Source organism: Fonticula alba (genome assembly GCF_000388065.1).
Source record: "Fonticula alba strain ATCC 38817 unplaced genomic scaffold supercont2.11, whole genome shotgun sequence".
NCBI lineage: Eukaryota > Rotosphaerida > Fonticulaceae > Fonticula > Fonticula alba.
This window is the reverse complement of record NW_009242981.1, coordinates 587,631-607,528: the sequence shown is the minus strand read 5'-3', so window position 1 is coordinate 607,528 and position 19,898 is coordinate 587,631. Positions and strand designations below refer to the sequence as shown.

Here is a 19,898-nt window from a genome sequence, read left to right as displayed (position 1 = left end):
TGCAGCCCGTGCAGGCGGTGGCCGTGGTGCAGTCGGTGCAGCCGGCCAGGCAGGCCTGACACACTTGGCCCGCCCCGTCGGACCAGGTCCCGGGCGGACAGACGCCGACACATGTGCCATCAAGCAGCCAATCACCGGTCAGGCACGCCGTGCAGGCCGCCGGGTCGCCAGGCCGCGAGCACTCCCCGCAGGAGGCCGCGCACTCGAAGCACCGGCCCGGCGAGCCGGCATGCGGGTCGACAGCATGCCCACCGACGCACCGGGTGCAGGTGTAGCCGCTGGCACCCGCCTGGGCGCACTGGGCGCACGTGGGATGGCAAACACACCGGCCGTCGGGCTCCGCGAACAAGCCACCCGGGCAGGCAGCCAGACACTCGCCCGGCGAAGTCCACGCCCAGTGGCGACAGGACATGCACCCGTCCGGGCCCGGGGCGTCGCACGTGGCACACGCCTCATGGCAGGGGGCGCACAGCGGCGCATCCCCCCCGCCGGGGCACTCCATCGCCAGGGCGAAGACCAGCATGCCGACATCCGGCGCAAAGGCCACCAGGGTCACCTCGCCGGGTGACTGCAACGTCCCGACCGGCCCCGGGCCCGGGCCCGGGCCCCCTGCCACCGCCAGCGTCCAGAGCCCGGCATCGGCCGTGGAGTGCATCCCGGCCGGCAGGTCCACAAAGACCGCCGGCCGGAGGACACACGGCCCGGCCGCGCCGTCCGCGCAAAATAGCAGCGACACGCCGATGAAGTGGCGCGCCAGCAACACCAGCGCACTCGGGAACCGGGCCCCCCCGGCCGGCAGGGCCACCCCCTGAAAGAGGACGTCCGAGGACGACCCCCGGCTGGGCGGCAGTTCCCGGGGCAGGGCCCCGAGCACATGCCAGCTGAAGGGCAAGTCGACCGACCGGCCGGACGGCAGCATGTCCCCGGGCACCCGGAGAACCGTCCAGTCGGACCCGGCACCCAGGGGGAAGACCAGCTCCGGCGGGGCCCCCCCCGGGCCGCGGGGCAGAAACACCGGCACACACGGGCCGTCCACCGCCAGGGCCGCCGCCGCCTGCCGCCGAAGCAGCCGCCCACTGAGCGACAGCAGCCGGGAATCCCACGACCAGGGGAGAAACTGCGGCGCCGCACCCGGCAGCCCCAGCGAATTGACCGAGAGGAACCACTCGCCCGGGCCCGGGTCCAGCCGAGCTCGATCCCCGGATCGGACCGGCAAGCCCACCAGCCCGTGGCCCTCGAGCACCGCCGCCGAGACCCTCTGCTGGGTGACATCCGGCCGAAGCAGCAGCCCCCAGGTCCGGGTCTTCTGCACAAATAGGCTGCCGGAGTCGACGCGCCGCACGGCCAGGCAGCCATCCGCCGACAGGAGGCTGGCAGACGCCGGCCGCGCAATCACGCAAGCCGTCCCCCCGGGCCCGGCGGGACACGCGAGGATCACCACAAACGTCGTCCCGGGCCGCAAGCACAGGGCCAGCATCAGGAGCAGCTGATTGTCCTCGGAGAAGGACCGGGTCTCGGCGAAAGCCACCACCGGCCCTGGCAGGTTCACATCCAGCAGGACAACCTCCCGGGCCGGCGGGGCCCCGCCAGCCTGGCCGACAGCGCTGGCCGGCAGGAAAAGGACCTTTTGCTGCTCGGTGAAAAGGAGCATCCCCGCGGCCGGGCCCGCATCGGCGGCCGCCGCCGGGACCACCGGCAGCCCGGTGCCGGGGTCCACCTGCAGCCAGGTCTCCCCGGCGGCGGTGACACTGTCCCCAGGCGCCAGCCCGGGGACCGGGTCGGCTTCCGGCACCGTGAGCCGGGCCACCGCCAATGGCATGCCAGCAGGCTGGCACGCCCCGGCCACCAGGGCAAAGCCCCGCGAGCAGACGGCCACGCAGACGGTCGCCCCGGCCGGGCCGCTCGGCTCCGGGAAGTGGGTCTCCTCGCATACGAGGCAGTCCCGGGCATCGCATGTCCGGCAGTGGGCCGACGCGCAGGGCCGGCACACATGGCTCGGCTCCGACAGGGGGACCTCATCTGCCGCGACACGGGGACAGGCGGAGGAGTGTCATGTGTCAGCGAGCGGCGAGTGGCGGCCCGGACGTCCGGGCCATGGGGAAGGGCCTGGAGGCGGGCCGGCGCGGCGCCGCCCCGGCCCTGGCATACGCACCGGCAGGTCGGTCCAGGAACCACCCATCCATGCAGCCGGCGCACAGTTTGCCCGGCGAGACGTACGGCGCCTCGGCATGACCCTCGGCACAGGCCCACCCGCTCGCTGAGCCGGAGGACACCAGGCCACCGTCGCAGGTGATGCTCCGGTCGGAGTCACACCCGAAGGAGCTCGACTCGAAGAGGGCCGTTTGCCCATGCAGCAGCGTCCACCGGCCGGACCGGTGGTCCTCCATGCGCAGCCGGGCCAGCCGCAGGTCCGACAGCCGGGTCACCACCGGCGGCAGGACCACGCGCTGCCACGCCAGCCCCACCTCCCGGATGTGAGCCAGCCACAGCCGGTCTCGGGCATCCGCGGCCGAGGGCAGCACCAGGTACAGGGGCGCCGGAGCCCCGGCGGTCGAGGGGGCGGCCGGCGTCAGGAACCAGGCCCCGGCGGCCGACACCCCGGCCGGCAACGCCCCGTAGACCACCCCCACGGGCCCCTCGAGCCCGAGGCACAGGTGGATCTGCAACTGGCCGCTGTCAAGCAGGACCAGCACATCGGCCCGGAGCCCGGGGCAACTGCCTCCCGGCACGGCCAGCTGCGTGGCCGCCATGGCCAGGATGGCGCCCGGCATCAGGGCGGTCGAGGTCTCGGTGACCCTGGAGTCCGAAGTCATGATGCACATCAGGTGGTGGCCGTTGGCCAGGTAGAATGCCCGCCCGATGCCGGGCTGGCCGATGGCCACCCCGGACACCGGGGCCAGCTCCAGGAGCTGCCAGCCGAAGCCGTCCGGCGTGATGGTGCCCATGAATGCATCGCGCGGGGCGTCGGCCGGCCCATAGAGCCCGAGCAGGTCCACTTGCGAGGTGGAAAACGCGGTTCCGGCCAGCAGGAGGCTGTCCGAAGCCGGCAGATCAAAGACCATGGTCTCGCCAAAAAGGGCCACCGTGCTTTGGGTGTACTCGACTGCCGTCGGGGCGGCCGCCTCGCCGACTGGCAAAATCATCAGCGGCCAGGTGCCGGGATTGTCCGCCCGCGGACAGTGGAGCTCCATGAAGGACTCCCCAAAGAACGAGCCCCACCGGACCTCCGGCAGCTGATGGACCTGGTCCATTTGCAGGTGCAAATCGAGGATGGTATTGCTCCTCCGCACGGCGCCCGTCGAGGACTGAACCGAGGGCGACACCATCTCCACCGGATCGGACAGGAGCAGGACCGGGTCCCGCGCCGCGTGCAGGTACATGTCCTGCTCCGGCGCCAGCCCCAACACCGCTGGCAGCAGGCAAAGCACCGCCGCCAGCAGGGCCGCCAGCGGGCCCACCCGTGGAGGGGCCATGTGCAAGGGGGGAAAGGGGGGGGGGAGCCGCGGAGGCGGGAGCCAGAAGCGGGGGCGGGGGAGAGGAGGGAAAAGAGGAGGGAAGTAGAGGGAAAAAAAGGAGGGAAAAGCAACAAGGAAGGGGAGAGAATGAGGGGGAGTGGCAAATGTGCCCGGGCCAGGACACGGGGCGGCACTTGATGCATCTCCCCCGGGCCAGCGCCCCCCGGCCGGCGCCTGCCCCGTCCCCATCTGCCCCACCACATGGGGCGCGCCCGGCATCGGCCGGAGTCTGCGACAGATGTGACCCCCCGCTGCCCCTCCATGTTGGGAAGGCATCCCCGCCGGCCTGGGGCAAGCCGGCTGCCGGGCTGCGGCGGACCGGGCACGCCCATCGGAGCTGAGAATACACCAGGGAATCGACGCGGTCGCGGGCATCGGTCCCGAGTCCCGTAGCCGCAACCGCGCGCGGCCGGCGCCCGGCCGCCGGTAGGGCGGTCGCCATCGCACTCGCCAGGGCCGCATGCCGGACGACCGGGGGCCAAAAGCGCGCCCCACCCTCGCGGAGCTGCGCGCCCGACCAGATCGATGGAGGGGCCGCAGCCCGACGCACAGTCCCCTGCCTCGGGTCGCCTACGGCGGCCCGGGCCCCCCCTTTTGTTTGTGGATCTGGTAAGTTTGAAGTGTCCATGCACTGGCACCTGCCTGCCGGGAACATGCAAGACGCCCAGACGGCAGGAGGGATCTCACAAATCGGACATTAAATAAGGGCCGGCTTTACCGGAAATAGCGCCATTCCTATTTGCCCTGGAAGGGCGTCTGCCCGTGATCACCATGTGATGTTGTGTTTGCCTTGGCTCGGCGCCCGCAGGTCCGCCCTCGTGCGTGTGTGGCCGCGAGCCATGCAGGTCCTTTTCTTCTTGAGCCCCTCCCGCGCTGCCCGGTCCGACACAAGACCAATCTCCCAATGCCATGTTCCCTCACCCCCCTCGCCCCGCTTGGTGTTGATGCACCGTGCGGTTGTGAGAGGGGGGGCAGGATTGGCCCGGCCGCCGGCAGCAGTGTGCATTGCGGCGCCCCGCTGACGGAGGACGCCAGCCGGGGGCCGCCGACCGGGGCCTTTTTGCCAGCCGGCCTGCGCCAGGTTCGTGACGTCGCCCGCCAGAGGGTTGGCGACCGGCCGGGAACCGTCAAACACCGCGGCCATGATCTCGGCGATGCTCTTCCCCGGCCAGGGGACCATGCGCGTCAGACACTTGAAGAGGATGACCGAGGCGCTGTACACCTCGGCCGGGAAGAGGTGCCCCCCGGTCCAGGGGGGCACTCCGCTGGGAAGGACCTCCGGCGCGGCACACGGCACCGACATGGCATTCAGCCCCACGAAGGTAGTTATATCGGGACCACCGTGTTCCGGAAGAGGACGTGGCACCCCGGCTGGATATTTGTCGGCCCGCAGCTTCTTGATGGCCACCACCTCCGGGCAGCCCAACCGGGCCGCGATCCCGGGCCCGGCCGACTGCGCGACGTCGACGCTCGCTTCGGTCCCGGCGCCGAGCTGCTCGTCCAGCGGTCGGAAGTCCCCCGCCACGTCCACCAGGATGGCCCCGGGCAGGGCCAGCTTGATGATGGTGCTCAGCACCGTCGTCGACAGGTACTCTCTCTCCATGGCCTGCCTCTTGCGCCGGCGCACAGCGAGAAGCGCCTTCAGAATCAACAGCACCAGCAACAGGCCAACGCGCAAGGAGTCCCCTCGGGCCCGACCAAGGCCTGGTCCTTGCACCGCGTACAGGCACTGCCATCGGTGCACGCGGCACCGGCGTCCAGGCACACGCGACAGGCACCCCCCTCCGGGAAAAAGCCATCACCGGGCAGATCGTGCTCTGGCCCGGGCTCGGCCCGGAACAGCACATGCCGGACGGCATGGCAGGCACGCCTCCCGGGCAGGTGGCACGACAGAGACCGACACGCCGATGGAAGTGCGCGCCCGCATCGGCAGCGCGCCCGGGCGGGCCGGGACGCCAGACGGCAGCTCCACTCCCTGGGACGAGGGCCTCTCACTGGCCCGGGCGGGGGGTGGGCCCAGCAGCATGGGGAAGAGGTCCCCGGCGTCCGGCGGCCAAACCGGTGGTCCATGGACCGGGCAGTCGGCTGCACGTCCCCCCCCGGCGCCCGGGCAACTATCCACTCGGGGCCAACCATGCTGCTGAAGGCCACCAGCCGCCCTCACACTTGACGCCCAGCCGGCCGGCCGCCACATGCGCCGAAGGGGGCATGGCCCGGGACACAAGGCCAAGGCGCTGGCCCGCTTGCCGGTCGGCTTGGCAGACATGCACCGGATGGTGCCGGTCATGGGGCAGCCGAAGGTCTTCCGGTCGAGCAGCGCCCTGCGACCGGACACCCAAGTCCACGTCCCGAAGCCGCCGCCGCCGGGGCCGCCGTTCAGCCGAGCTCGCTGCGGCGTGCCCACCTCGGCCGCCGATGGCGGCAGGAGCGCATGCACCGGCCGGAGGCCGGGGAGGATGGCTGCAGCCGGGGCCGCCAGGAGCCGGGCTCCGGACCCCTCGACCCCGGCCGGCACATCCGCCAACATGCAGCTCCCCGAGGGGCCCGGGTCGAGGCGAGGCCCCGCGGTCGGCCGGCCTTCGGCCAGCCGGAGCGCCACATCCACCCCCGGAGGGGGCATTCACCGACCGGGGAGTCTGCCCGCGTCCCGGCCATGGGGCCAGGATGTCGGCCGGCAGGTTCGGCGACAGGCCACACACCACCGGCGACCCGGCCACCAGCGCCACCTGCCACGGTCGCCTGCCCTCGGCCAGGTGGAAGGAATCCCCGACGCCCGGCAGCGCGGCCGACACCGGCCCTGACGGACTATGCAGACCAGGGGCAGCTGGTTCGCCAAGCCGGCCTGCCCCACCCGAGGGACCCCGGCGTGTGCCGGTCCCACCCCGGCCGGGATCCTGGTCTCCGGCCCTTGGGCAGCGGCTGCCCAAGGGCCGGCGTGAAGAACCTCGCCCTCGACCGGCCGTGCTCCACGACCCAGGGCGCCTGGTGATCGCCCCGGGGAAGGTGCAGCGGCGGCTCCGCGCCGGCCAGCGGGGTCTCCTAGCGGGCCCACGGCTCGCCCGAGAGGCCCCGAGGAAGCCCCCCACCGGGCCTCGCGCGCTGGAGGCCGTCCCGCGCCAAGCTCCCCATGAGCTCGGGCACCCGAATGGCGCGGGCCACGGGTCGGGACTCTGGTCCGGTGGAGAGGATGGCCGGCCCCGCGTGCGTCGCGATGCGAAGCTGTTCCACATGCAGAAAGACATCCTGCCCCGGCGAGAAGGGGCGCCCCACCGCAGCACCGGTGTAAGAAAGATCAAGACCAGGGGTCCAGGGAAAAGCACCCGTCGAGCGGGGGGCCGCCGCTGCCCTGGCCGCGAAGGAGAGCGCACCTGCGCGCTTGTCTGTTTGTGTATGTCCCAGCAAGCGGCGGGACCGGCGGCGGGGAGGGGGACAGGGGGCCAGGAAAAGGGGGAAAGCTGCCCAATGTGCCAGGCGAGGCGTGCCACTGGCACTGCCCGGGGCTCGGGGGATCGCCCGCTGCCGGGACACATACGCCATCTGCCTCACCTCCCAGCCGGTGCCGTGATTCCCACACGGCACCGGGCGACCGGGGAAGGAAGCCTGGCCGGCTCCTGCCTCCACAACGCCCGGCGGGGCAGCTGCCAAAGCACACGAGCCTGGAAGGCTGTGGGGTGGGTGCGCATGTTTGAAGCGCACCCGTTCGCCAGCCGTGCATGCCGGCGCCCACCGAGCACTGTCGCCCATGGGGTCGAGCTGGTCCAACGGCCGTCAGGCAAGGCCCAGGAGGGCAGCCAGGCCGGCGCCGGAAGCAGTGGCCCCCCGGTGCGGACAGCACGCCAGGCCTCACACACCACGGGCAGGCGCCGGGGGGACGGGAGGCATGCAGCGTTAGCCGGGCTCCCATACGGCGGCAGCCGCCGGAGGACCCAACCCGGGGGCTGCGCACCGGGTCACCCCTTTGTATTCTTGGCCAGAGTTCGGCCCAGCGAGGGGGACTGCCGCGCCTGTGTTTCACGATTCCTGCTCCCTCGTCGGCGGCAATGGATCCTTTCCCCCTCGGATCGGGCCTGCGACGCGCGCCCGGCCGCACATCGCGTCTCGATGGCGCGCTCCTGTCGCAGGGGTGGCGCCCCGGCGCTTCTTGCAGCCCATCCTGCGCCAGGAAGCTGTCTCGCCACTTGCCCCCTCCCTGGCCGGGGCAGGGGCGCGTCTCGAGCGCCAGGAAGACGCGTACGCTGTGCCACGCCTCGGGGCCTCTGGCGGGCCTGCCAGGCGCCGGGCCGCATCCCCGCACCCGGGTGGTTGCCATCCGGAAGCTGGTCCTGGCCGGGACAAGAGCCCGGCAGACGGCCCACTGACCAAGGGGCATGTGAGCGCGGCTTTCACCAGAGCACAAAGGCCGCGGGCGCCTGCCCCGAACACACCCCCCCCCAGTGCCGGTTCCCAGGCCCCCGAGGGCCCCTAGACACGCCCCGCTCCGCCGGAAGGAAGGAACCACCGGCCCGAGGTTCGCGTCTCATGCTCGCCCGGGCGAGGGCCCGTAATGGCGGGGATGTCATCAATGCGCCGCACTGGCGCCTCCTCCCAGCGGCAGCCATGGCGCCCACACAAAGGTGAGAACGTCGTGCCCGGAGCCGATGCCGGGCATGTCTTACATTCACCCGCGGAGGGGTGGATGGACAGCCAGCTGCCCCCACCCCCCCCACACATATATATACATCACCCAGCCACTGCATTAGGTGCAGCAGGGACCCTGGTCGTCCTGCCCGCAACGTGATGGTCTGTTGGCCAGGATGGTCCCGAGCTGCCAGCAAGGTCACTGGTCCGGGCGAAAGGGCACCCGGGCAGGCCGGCCGGCCATGGCGTTTGCCCGCCCGCGCGAGGACGCATGTGTGCCTGGCAGGCCGGGCCCCGCCGGCAGATCGCCCAGGTCGGCGATGTGGCTCAGTCGCGTGGAGCCAGCCCAACACGACACGCCACAGTCCCCTCGCCCCCTACGCTCGGAATGCGCGGCCCCGATGGTCCAGTTACATGCCCAGATGGTAGGCCCAGCTGCCTTCCGCCCTCCTGAACCGGGCGTCGCGGCGGCATGGAGCCCCTTCGCCCCGCTGGGAGGCCCCGGGGCCCGAGCTGCGGCCTTGCCACGAGTGGCCGCCCGTGGCGGTGCGCCAGGCCCGCCCGATGAGAAGCCACCCAAAGGGACCGTCAGCCGGGAAAAAGCCGGGACTGCTCTTCGTCGACCGGGTCCTGCGGCTCGGGTCGGAGCCGAAGCAGCCGGGCCCGGATCCGCACCACGCAAGCCCACTGGATGGTGGTTGGGGAAAGACGTCCCGGCCATGCTACGACGGGACGTCTGTGTCGGGCCCGCTCCCCACATGCTGCGGCACCCATCGCATGGCCGCGACGTCGGCGCGGAGCCGGCCGCCAATTGCCCGAGGCCCATCCGACCGGCACGAGCGCCGTAGTGCCGGGACCCGGAAAGGCGCCCCGGCAGTGGGCTCCGGCTGGGGGGTACCCAACATAGTGCCATGCCTGGAGCCACGGGTGGTGGGAGCCCCCTGGCGGCGGGGAGCAGGCGCTGAGGGACGCTCGCCGCACGAAAAAAAAAGCCCCAGCACGCCGGGACCCGTGCCAGGCATCAGGGGCGCCAGAGCGAGGCATGGCGTGCCAGTGTGTCTGGCGGACGGGCCGACGACCGGGCGCATGGGGCTGACCCGACGGCACAGCGAGAGTCAAAAAAAAAAAGAGAAGTGACCCGCTGCACCGCCCCCCCCCCCCCCCCCCCCCCCCCCCCCCCCCCCCCCCCCCCCCCCCCCCCCCTCCCGAGGCGCCATACGCCCCCGCGCGGCCAGCGACAGGGCGGCAGCGCCAGCACAGCGGCGCGGCCCGCCGGCTGGGACGAAATGGTCGGCGGAGGAACAGTGTGTATACCAACAAAAGAGGGGGAGATGTACAAGAGGCGACGAAGCCCCTGCCAGGAGGGCCCGGGTGCACCGCCTCCGGAGCGCGTCGCCGCACGGCCCCTCGACCGGACGGCGAGCCGCCCGCCGCCGCGCAGGAGCCCACAACACAGAGGGTCACCGGCCGGGGGAGGGCACAGCACCCACACGCCGAGGGGCCCGCGGATGGCGGGGCCAAGCCTACTCCGCGGCCGCGGCCGCCATCCAGGCCATGGTGAGCTTCTGCCGGAAGGCCATCACCGGGGGCCGGGCAAACGGCTCGGTGTCCCACGCCAGCGGCAGCAGGTCCGCCAGGGGGCCGGAGAAGGCGATCTCCGGGCGCTGGCCCCCCAGCACGGCCGAGGCAATATCCTCGAAGCCCATGTCTGAGACCGCGCGCACGCACGCAGCCCGACACAGGGCCCACACGCAGGCGTGTCAGAATTCGGCAACCGATGCACGTCCCCCCCGCCCATGGCCAAAGGAGCAAGGCATGCCCACACGCACCGGCCCATGGCAGCCGACGAGCCAGGCACTCCCACAGCATGATGGCCGCGCTGTAGACATCCGCCATCAGGTGGAGCTCCGGGTCCAGGGAGCGCTTCTGGCGGAAGGCCGCCAGGACCTCCGGCCCGGCGTACCGCGCGGTCAGCGCATTCAGCTCCGGGGCCCGGTTCACCAGGGCCGACGACCGGTCGGCATTCAGGCTCCGGCTGGTGCCCAGGTCCCCGAGGGCCGCCCGCCACCCGGCCCCGGGGGCATGGCTGACAAACACATTGCCCGGCTTCAGGTCGCAGTGCGCCACCCCGGCCAGGTGCATGGCCTCCAGCCCGGAGGCCCACTGCTGGCAGATGTCCAAGATGGTGCCCTGGGCCAGGGGCACGTCCGAGTGCAGCAGCGCCCGGAGATCCGTCTCGAAGCACTCCATCACGATGGCCGGCGGCTGCTCGCTGTACCCATACAGCCGGACCACATTCGGCGCCTCGCGCAGCAGCCACATCAGCGCCACCTCCCCCTGGAAGAGGGCATACTGGGCCGGCCGCAGCTGGGCCGCCTTCATCTGCTTGATGGCCACCACGTCCGGGCAGCCCAGCCGCCGGCCGATGCCGGCCCTGACGGCCCGCGCCACGAACACCGACGCCTGGGTCCCGGCCCCGAGCGGGTCCCCCCCGACCGGGGCAAAGTCCTGCGCCACATTCACCAGGATGCGCCCCGGGAGCGACAGCTCCACGATGGTGTTCATCACGGTGGAATGCTCGTCGTCCGCGCCCGCTGCCGGGTCCTGCGCGCGCGTGCCGGGCCGACCGCGCCGAGCATGCCCACAGTCAGTCACACGTCCGACGCGCGCCCCCCCCCCCGGTCCCTGTACCGGACAGCCCAGGGCGCCGGCATGGAGCAAGAGGCAGCCCACAAAGGGGCCGAAGCCGCGCACCTTGTCCAGGGCATGCTGCCGCCGCCGGCGCACAAACAGCAGCACCCACAGCAGGACCAGCAACATGAGCAGCAGCAGCAGCAGCCCCAGGCTGATGCCCAGGATGAGCGCTGCACAGCAAGGTGGCCGGCAGCCATGGCCGTCAGCACACACGCCGCCCGGCGGCCGGAGCGAAAGCGCAAGAAGCCCCCCCTTCCCCCCCCCCTCGGCCAAAAGACACATACCAAGCCGCCGGCCGGGGGAGCCACGGCCGAGGCAATCCCCGGGCTCGGGCCCGATGCAGGCCTTGCACTGGGCGTGGCACGCGGTGCAGCCCGGCGGCGCGGCCGCCCAGTCGGCGAAGTACCCGGCCTCCGGGCATTCGGCCACACACTGGCCGCCGGCGCTCAGCAGGAGCCCTTCCTCGCACCAGGCGCACGCCTCGACCACCGGGCAGGACAGCGGCCCGGCCGGCAGGATGGCGCAGCCCCCGGCCCCGGCATGGGCGCACCGAAGGCACCCCCGGGGACAGGGCAGGCACACGCGCCCCGGCACCGAGGCCAGCTCCGCCCGGGCCAGGCCCTCCTCCGGGCAGCTGGCCACACAGGCGCCGGTGTCCACGCGCAGCCAGGCCGCCGCGTCGTGGCACGAGGTACAGACGGTGGCCCGGTCGACGCACGTGCGACAGGCCCCGGCGCACGGCGCGCAGGCGCCCGCACCGGCCGAGTACTCGCCGGCCGGGCAGGCCGGCCCACACGCGCCGGTCGCGAAGGCCCGGAGGAAGCCCGGCTCGCAGGCATCGCACGAGGACGCGCAGGCGCCCGCCCCGGGCCCGGCGGCCACCGGCGTGCACCGGGCACAGTGCGGGTCGCACATTTCGCACGATCCCATGCAGGCGAAGCTGCCGGCCGGGCAGGCGTCCACACACTGGCCCCGGTGCAGCAGCCCCAGGCCCGGGCAGGACAGGCACCGGTCTTGCTCGGGCCCGTGGCAGGTCAGGCACCGGCCATGGCATGGCTGGCACCGTTGGTCGGCCCCGGCGAAGTAGCCCCCCGGGCAGGCCGCCAGGCAGGTCCCCCCATAGAGGAAGGCCCCGCCATGGCAGGCCATGCACTGGGCGGCCTGCGGCCCGGCGCACGCCGCACAGGCCGGATGACAGGGCAGACATTGGCCCCCCTCCGGGAAGGTGTCCCCCGGGCAGGTGGCCAGGCATTGGCCCCCCTGCAGCCAGGGGCTCGGCCCCGGGCAGGCGGTGCAGCCGGTCGGCCCATGCCGGCCGCATGTGGCACAGTCCCCGTGGCACGCCTCGCACTTGCCGCCATAGTCGAAGCTCCGCGCCGGGCAGCTGGCCACGCAGCCGGCCCCGGCCAGGAGCCACCCGCGTGCACACACCGCGCAGGCGCCCGCCCCGCCCGGGCAGCTGCTGCAATGCTCCGCGCAGTCGGCACAGCCGGCCGCCGTGCGCCCGCTGCCCATCGGGCAGGAGTTCACGCACCGGCCGGTCGGCGCACCGGCCGGCAGGGCCAGCAGCCCCCCCCGGCAGACGGTGCACTGGTCCACCCGCGGCCCGGCGCACGCGCCGCACGACGCATGGCAAGGCACGCACCGGTCATGGACCGAGGTGAACCCCGGCGCGCATTCAATCTGGCACATGCCATCCTGCAGGACCTGCCCCTCTTCCTGGCATCGCCAGCAGTCGCCATCGGTCGGGCCGTTGCAGGCCGAGCACGACTCATGGCAGGGCAGGCAGGTGTGCTCCTCGCCCGGGCGATATTCCCCCGCCGGGCAGGACGGCACACAGGCAAAGAGCTGGTCGCCGGCCGCCGGCCAGGCGTCCATCCCCCGCGCGCAGGATGTACACTGGTCGGCGCCCGGGCCGACACATGCCCCACACTCCAGGGCGCATGGCTGGCACGTGGCCGAGGTCGCCTCGCCGAAGGTGCCCTCCGGGCAGGCCGCCACACAGGCGCCCCCATGCGTCAGGAGGAGCCCCTCCTCGCAGCCGATGCACATGTCCCGGGTGCAGCCGGTGCAGCCGCCCGGGCAGGCCACGCACTCGCCGGCCCCGGCCCCGGCCCCGGCCCCGGGCGCATCATCGGCCCGGCGGAAGCCCGGCGCGCAGGCCTCGCACCGGTCGGCCAGCCCGGTGCACAGGCTGCACGACCGGTCGCACGCCATGCACCGGTCGGCCCCGACAAAGGTCCCCGGCGGGCAGGCCCCGGTGCACAGCGCCCCGGGCCCGGCCTCCAGGAAGACCAGGCCCCCCTGGCACACGGTGCAGGAGGAGGCATCCGCGCACTCGGCGCAGGTGGCCTGGCATGTGGCGCACCGGCCGGTCGCCACATCGGCAAAGGTCCCCCCCGGGCAGGCGGCCGCGCAGCCGCCCCCCGGCGTCACGAAGAGCCCGGCCTCGCATTCGTCGCACGCGGCCGCCCGGAGGCAGGCCCGGCACCCGGCCGGGCAGAGGGCGCACTTGACCGACGAGCCGGCCGCCCACCCGTGCCCCGAGACGCAGGCCGTGCAGTCGGCCACACCGAGGCACGTGGCGCAGGTCCCGGCGCAGCCCCGGCACCGGTGGTCCTGGGCGTCGAAAAACTCCCCGGCCGGGCACACCTCCGTGCACAGGCTCCGGACCAGCGGGTCGGCGCTCGGGAAATGGCGCCCCGGGGCGCATGTGTCGCACGCCAGCGGCTCGCTGCACGAGGCACATGTCCCATCGCACAGGCCGCATGTCCCATCGCCGGCGGGGAAGTGCCGCGCGCGGCACCGGTCGCACGACTGCCGGTCCGCGCAAGCCTGGCACCCATCGCCACAGACGACGCACACGCCGGCCGACGACCAGAAGCCCTCCTGGCAGGCGGCCACGCACGATCCCGGCCCCCCCGCGGCCCCGGGGGCGGGCTGCAAGTGCAGCCCCGGCGAGCAGGACAAGCAGGCGGTCGCCAGCCCCGGCGCCTGGCACCAGTCGCACGCCGGGTGGCATGCCTCGCAGGCGGTCATGTCGGCGTTCGGCGCCAGCCCCCCCAGGCACATCGACACACAGGTGCCTGACGGGGTCAGCAGCTGGCCCGGCCGGCACGCCAAGCACCGGCCCCCGTCATCGCACCGAGCGCAACCGGCCGGACAGGCCACGCACCGGCCGGCCGAGGGGGTCCCCCCCGGCGGGGGCCCATCCGCCCGGCGGTAGCCCGGCCCGCAGGCATCGCACTCGGTGGTGCTGGCGCTGCATGAGCCGCACTCCGGGGCGCAGGCCAGACACACGCCCATGGTGGCCTCATGGAGGAAGCCCGCCCGGCAGGAGGTACACCGCTCGGGCCCGGCGCATTCCGCGCAGCCGCCCGTGCAGCGGACGCACTCGCCCGACCGGGCATCCGGCCAGGTCCCACCCGGGCAGGGCCCCACCACGCAGGTGCCATCCGGCCGCAGGAGGGCCCCCGGGTCGCGGCACGCGGTGCAGGCCGCCGCCCGGCCCGGCGCCGAGCACTCCCGGCAGGTCCCGTGGCAGGGCAGGCACCGGGTGGCCGGGGCCTCGGCCGCCACCTCCACGGCCATGCCACCGGGGCAGGCCGTGCACACGAAGGCCTCCCCCGGGCCCGGGCTGGCGCAGGCCGCGCACGAGCTGTCGCACGCGCAGTGCCCCCGCTGGTCGATCTGTAGCCCGGCCGGGCAGGCACTCAGGCAGGTGCCCGGATGCGAGGCCACCGACACCGGGCACACGGGAAGCACACAGTCCCCGGCAAGCGGCCCGGTGCACGTCTCGCAGGAGTGGTGGCAGGGCGCGCACTGCGGGCCATGCGTCCGAGCCGGACACTCGGCCGGGGCCACCTGCACCACGAACCCCGTGGCCGGGGCCTGGCGCGACACCAGCAGGAAGGCGGCCGATGCATCCCGGCCGGCGGGCAGGGCCCCGCCACGCGGCAAGGACACCACCCCGAGCGAGCTGTAGTCCAGCCGGCCGAGGGAGGCCGGGTACGGGGCAATGCCCCGCGCCCCGGGCCGGCAGGCGAACTCCCCGGACGGGCAGTGCAGCAGCATGATCCCCACAAAGTCCGGGTGAAGCAGCACCAGGGCCGACGTATGGTCGGGGACCCCTTCCAGATGTAGGACCAGCCAGTGGAAGGCCGCCAGGCCGCCCTGCTCCGACAGGCCCGGCAGCTCGGCCAGCAGGTACGATGTCCCGCTCATGGACCGGGTGCGGCCCTGGGCCTCCAGCCCCGCATGGCCGACCATGCCCCAGTACCACTTGTCGCCGTGGCTCAGCAGGCCCATCAGCAGGACATACTCGGACCCCGGCGACACCCGGGCCCGGGTGTCCCCCGGCGGCATGGACACCATCGCCCAGGCGCTGCCCGGTTCGATGACGAGGTGGGCGCCACCGCCGTGGCCGGGGTTGCTGCCGGCGACATCGGCGCGAGCCGGCGCGATCCCGCCCACCGGGGCCCGGGCCACCTGGCCGGACGCCGAGCCGGCGGGGATGGCCATATTCGGCCGAGACAGCCTCAGCCGACTGTCCCCCAGGCGGACCAGATCCCACGGCTGGGCCACCAGGCTCCTGGAGTGGGTGTCATACCGGTAGATCCAGGAGGCCGGCTGCCCGGTGGCCGGGTGTACATGGGTCGCCATGGCTGGCCGGTCCCAGGCCCGGAGGTGCGGGTCGGCAGCAACCTCGACATCCCCCTGCGGCCCGAGCATGACATAGTGCCGGCCCAGGACCAGGACCGTCGGCGAGAGCACATGCAGCGGCCCGAAGGCGGTGAAGCTCGGCAGGGGCACCTCCCCCGGCTGGAACGCGAGCATGCACTCGTCGGTCGGGCCCGGCCCGGGCAGTGTGCAACCCATTCGCGAGTAGCCCCACGCCATGGTGGAAATGGCCACCAGGGCCAGGTGAGCCGTGTGCTCGGGCTGCCTGACCGGGCCCAGCTCCGCCATGTGCTGGAATTGCGGGGCCACAGGAGGCAGGAGCCCGACGATCGGCCTCACCGACAGCACGGCATTCGGCAGGGTGCTCATCAGCACCGGCATGTCCAGCAGGCCGAAGGTATTGTCACTCAGCCATACCAGCACGTTCACGGGCTCCGGCGCCGAGAGCGAAGCATTCGACACATACAGCCGGTCGCCCTTCAGGAAGGCCCGGGTCCGCGCCATCGAGAGGATGGTCTGCCCGGTGGACGTGGCCGGCAGCTGTGCAAAGTGCGTCGCTACCGAGGGGACGCTCAGCGGCACACAGGCCTCGCCCTGGGGCTGGAACCCCGGGGCGCACTCGGCCACGCAGGTGGCCGACGGTGCGCCGGCCACCGCGGCCGGCTGCAGCAGGAACCCCGCGCTGCAGGCGGTGCACACCCCGGCCAAGCAGGCTCGGCAATGTTCCCCGGGGCAGGGACGACACTCGTCTTTCGTCCGAGGGCGGGGAGGAGCCGCGGTGGGCGGGGGGTGGGGGGGGGGTGGGGGCGAGGTGGGGGCGAGGTGGGGGCGAGGAAGCCGCGAGGAAGCGGTGAGGAAGTCATGTAGAAGCCATGTAGAAGCCATGTAGAAGCCGTGAGGAAGCCATGTAGAAGCCATGTAGAAGCCATGTAGAAGCCATGTAGAAGCCACCAGGACGCCGCGAGGAAAACAAGAAGACACCGCCAGGAAGCCGCGAGGAAGACGCAAGGAGTGAGTCAGTGGGCAGGACGCCGGGTGGAGCATCGACCAGGGACGAGCCGAGGAGACCGCCAAGAAGACAACCCCCCTAAACATAACCCGCAAGAAGAATGCGGCAGGCCCGGAGAAAAGAGGTGCCCAGCCGGCAAGTGCGCACACCGCTGCCCCGACAGGGGGACTTGATGGTAGCCGTCGGCGCAGCCGGCGCACAGCTCCCTCGAGGAAAGCAGCGGCGAGAAGGCCCGCCCCGGGGCACAGGCCCACAGCGAGGGGCTCGGCTTGCACACGATCGACGGGTCATCCCCATGGCAGCCGAATTGCCCCTCCAGGAGGAACACCTGGCCGGAGGCCGCGAGGGCCCACTGCTCGGGGCGGTGCCCGGGCACGCCATCCATCAGGACCGGCAGCGCCTGCATCTTGGACAGGTCCATGCCGCCGGAGGAGCGCATGCGCTGCCACAGCGGCCGGGCCGGGTGGTGATTCGCGCGCCACAGGACCTTCCCGGCCTGGATGACATGCAGGAACCCGGTGGGGGCCGTGATGAGCGGCACCCGCGGCACCGGCGACAGGGACAGGCTGTTCCGCGCGGCCGGCAGCCGATCGATGACCACATCCCGCCAGGCACCGTCATCCCCCAGGCCGAGGTAGATCAGCAGCTCGGTGGCCGTGGCGACGACCAGGTCAAAGCGCCGCGGGTCGGCCGTGAGGTAGCGCGTGGCCGCCAGGTCCAGGACCGGCGCGCCGAGGCCCACCGCGTGCTCCGACCGGTCCGGCCGCAGCCACACCCACCCGGTCGGCGTGGCCAGGAAGAAGTGCCCGGCCAGGCCGGCCGCGCCGGAGGTCCCCGCCACCGGCCACGCGGCCTTCGCCACCCAGCTGCCGGCCTCGAGGGTCAGGACGGCCGCCAGGCCGCCGGCCCCGACCAGCACCTGGCCGGCCTGGGCCCCGGTGGCGAAGGCCGCCAGCAGTCGCGGCGGCGACTCGAAGCCGTACGGCGCCGGGTACCGCTGCTCGGCCGAGGAGAAGCCCACCGCCTGGCCGTCCTGCCAGGCGAACAGCGGCGCGGCCCCGGGGCCGGCCACTCCCACCATCGCCGGGGCGGCCCCCGGCGAAAACCCGGCAAAGGTGACCTCCTCGGAGAGGGCACTCGAGAAGAAGGCCCCCAGCCGCATGTCCGCCAGGAGGGCCTGCTGGGTGGCCTCCCGGTGCGAGAAGTAGCGCCCGCCCTCCAGGGAGTAGCTCACCAGCCGGCCGGCCGGGTCCAGGCGCCCGAAGGCCGAGGCGTACATGGACCCCACGTCGTAGGCCGACCTCTGGGGCTGGAGCTCCGGCATGTCGGCGTCCGGGTCGGCCAGGATGGCCGCCCGGGTCCAGCTCGGCAGCCACGCCAGGCCCCCGAGCACCGACAGCACCAGGGCCACGCACAGCGGCAGCCAGGGCCGCCACGGCGCGGCGCCCAGCCTGCCGAGCTTCGCCATCACCATGGGCGGGCAGGGGAGCGGGGGAGGAAGAGGGGAAGGGGCGGGCCCGCGGCCGGGCAACCTGGCCGCGGACAGCCGGCGGAGCAGGCGGCAGGGGCGGGGAGAGAGAGGGGGGGGGGAGCAAAAGCACGCAGAGCACGGCCTACAGGCGGGCAAGCGGCGGGAGCACAGGGGCGCGTTTGGCCGGAACTGCGCGCAGCCCACCCGGGCCCTCAGCAGGGGCCCTTTTGCCCGCCCGGTCGGGAGGCGCTGGCGCCCGACAGGCGCGTGGCGGCGCACCCCGCCCGGGGAGGGAAGAGGCCGCGAGCGGGCCCACACGCGCGGGAGGAGGGAACGACGGGAGGATGCACACCACGGGCCGGAGGCAGTGTCTGGGGAAGATGCCAATCATCCGCTCTGCCGCGGGGCGAGGCCTCCGGGGCGCCACGCTTGATGGGCCCGCATTCCTGGCCATATTGGCCTCCGTGTGTCATCTGAGTGGGCGCTTGCCTCCCGGTGGCCGGGACACCGGGCGCGCGTGTGTATGCGCTCGCAAACAGGCCCTCCACCAGCAAGCAGACAAACGGCCGCGGCGGGCTGGGCGCCGGCCCGCTCCTGAGGACTTTTGGCTCCGAGGGGGGGTGGCCGAGTCCCCCGGGGACGGGCCCCTGGCGGGGCGAAAAGAATAACAAACCGACGCCCCGCCCAAGCATCGTGCCCCCCCCCCCCAGGCTCCCCAGATTGTCCCCCGTCGGCGGCGCCTTCGAGGACGACGCTCCGGCGGCGGTGGCACAAACGCGCCCCAGGCTCGCGCCCCCGCGGATGTGCCGGGGATTTGTTCCGGCCGCGGTCGCGCCCGCGCGAGCGATGGCGTAATCCCGGCCGGCCACGCGCGGTGAGGCCCAAAAAAAAACAACAACACAATAGCCAGGCGCTGGCCGATGGATCATTTGAAACACGGCCGGGAAATGCGCGACATGACCGGACAATGAAAACAGGCAGGAGGCGCAACACCCGCCCCGGGGCGAACACATCAGCACACGCGCCTGGCCAGGGCCCCCGCCGAGGGGGCGCCGCAGGGGGCCCCGCGCTGCGGCCGGCCGGCGTGCAATTTGACACATGTGGCACCATATTTCGGAACATACCAACACACACACAGGCCGCGCGGATGTTTTTCCCCGCCGGCCCATTGCCGTAGCCGCGATCCGGGTCCCAACGGACCGGAGGCTGTCCTGGTGGCGCCCGCACGTTCGCGCAGCAAATGGGCGCATTTTATATTGCTTCACACAGGCCGGGAAGGGGGCTCCCCCCCCCCCCGCACCCCGCTTGCCGTGTGTCCGTCACTCGGGCTGGTCGGGGGCCGCCGCCGCGGCGCACGCCTGGCGCAGGGCCGCGGCCGAGGGCCGGTCCTGGGGCTCGGGGCTCCAGGCCGCCTGGAGGAAGTCCAACAGCGGGGCCCCCGCGGCGGCGGCCATCGGCTCGGGGATCTTCCGCAGGGACGGCCGCTGGCCATCCAGGACGAGAAGTACAATGTCCGCCAGGGTGCGACCTGGTGATCGGGGGGGGGGGGGGGGTGTTAGGCGAGTCGGGCCGGGCGGTGCACAAAAAAAAGCCTCGCAAGACAAGGGCCCCCAGGCAACGCACCCTTCCACGGGGAACTCCGGGTCAAGCATGCCCACAGCATGTTCCCGGCGCTGAACATGTCCGAAGGCAGGAACAAATCCCCGGCCATGGCGGTGCGGCTCTGGAAGGACAGCAGCACCTGGTGCCCCGCGGCAAAGGAGCGGGCGTCAGAAGTCCGCCCAACCAGGGACCTTGCCCCCCCGGGGCATGCGTGGATGCGGGCACACGCACACACGCACACACGCACACGCACACACGCACACACGCACACGCACACACGCACACACGCACACGCACACACACGCACACA

The 19,898-nt window shown here is 72.9% G+C and overlaps 4 protein-coding genes across 4 annotated transcripts in view; all 4 read right to left on the bottom strand.

Annotated features, from left to right (window-relative positions):
• H696_05542 (hypothetical protein) overlaps nt 1–3,473 on the bottom strand; it is a gene marked incomplete at its 5' end in the record, with an annotated part of 5,256 nt that extends 1,783 nt beyond the window's left edge. The window contains 2 exons of the mRNA XM_009499357.1: nt 104–2,019; nt 2,153–3,473. Coding sequence (XP_009497632.1) covers nt 104–2,019; nt 2,153–3,473 — 3,237 coding nt within the window. The remainder of the gene's footprint in view (nt 1–103; nt 2,020–2,152) is intronic.
• Nucleotides 3,474–4,229: 756 nt separating this feature from the next.
• Nucleotides 4,230–6,042, bottom strand: H696_05541 (hypothetical protein; the record flags this gene model as incomplete). Its single annotated transcript, XM_009499356.1, has 4 exons — nt 4,230–4,250; nt 4,546–5,244; nt 5,413–5,509; nt 5,786–6,042. The coding sequence occupies 4 exons, from the start codon at nt 6,040–6,042 to the stop codon at nt 4,230–4,232; spliced, it is 1,074 nt and encodes a 357-aa protein (XP_009497631.1).
• A 3,377-nt stretch (nt 6,043–9,419) lies between these two features.
• H696_05540 (TKL protein kinase) lies at nt 9,420–19,291 on the bottom strand. Its single transcript, XM_009499355.1, has 5 exons — nt 16,663–19,291; nt 11,111–16,255; nt 10,887–10,996; nt 9,962–10,736; nt 9,420–9,840 (listed from the first exon to the last, which is right to left on the bottom strand). Exons 1-5 carry the CDS (start codon nt 17,987–17,989, stop codon nt 9,656–9,658), a joined length of 7,542 nt encoding a protein of 2,513 aa, XP_009497630.1. The 5' UTR covers nt 17,990–19,291; the 3' UTR covers nt 9,420–9,655.
• Nucleotides 19,292–19,305: 14 nt separating this feature from the next.
• Nucleotides 19,306–19,697, bottom strand: H696_05539 (hypothetical protein; the record flags this gene model as incomplete). The annotated part of the gene is made up of 2 exons (XM_009499354.1): nt 19,306–19,514; nt 19,610–19,697. 2 exons carry the CDS (start codon nt 19,695–19,697, stop codon nt 19,306–19,308), a joined length of 297 nt encoding a protein of 98 aa, XP_009497629.1.
• Nucleotides 19,698–19,898: the final 201 nt, after the last annotated feature.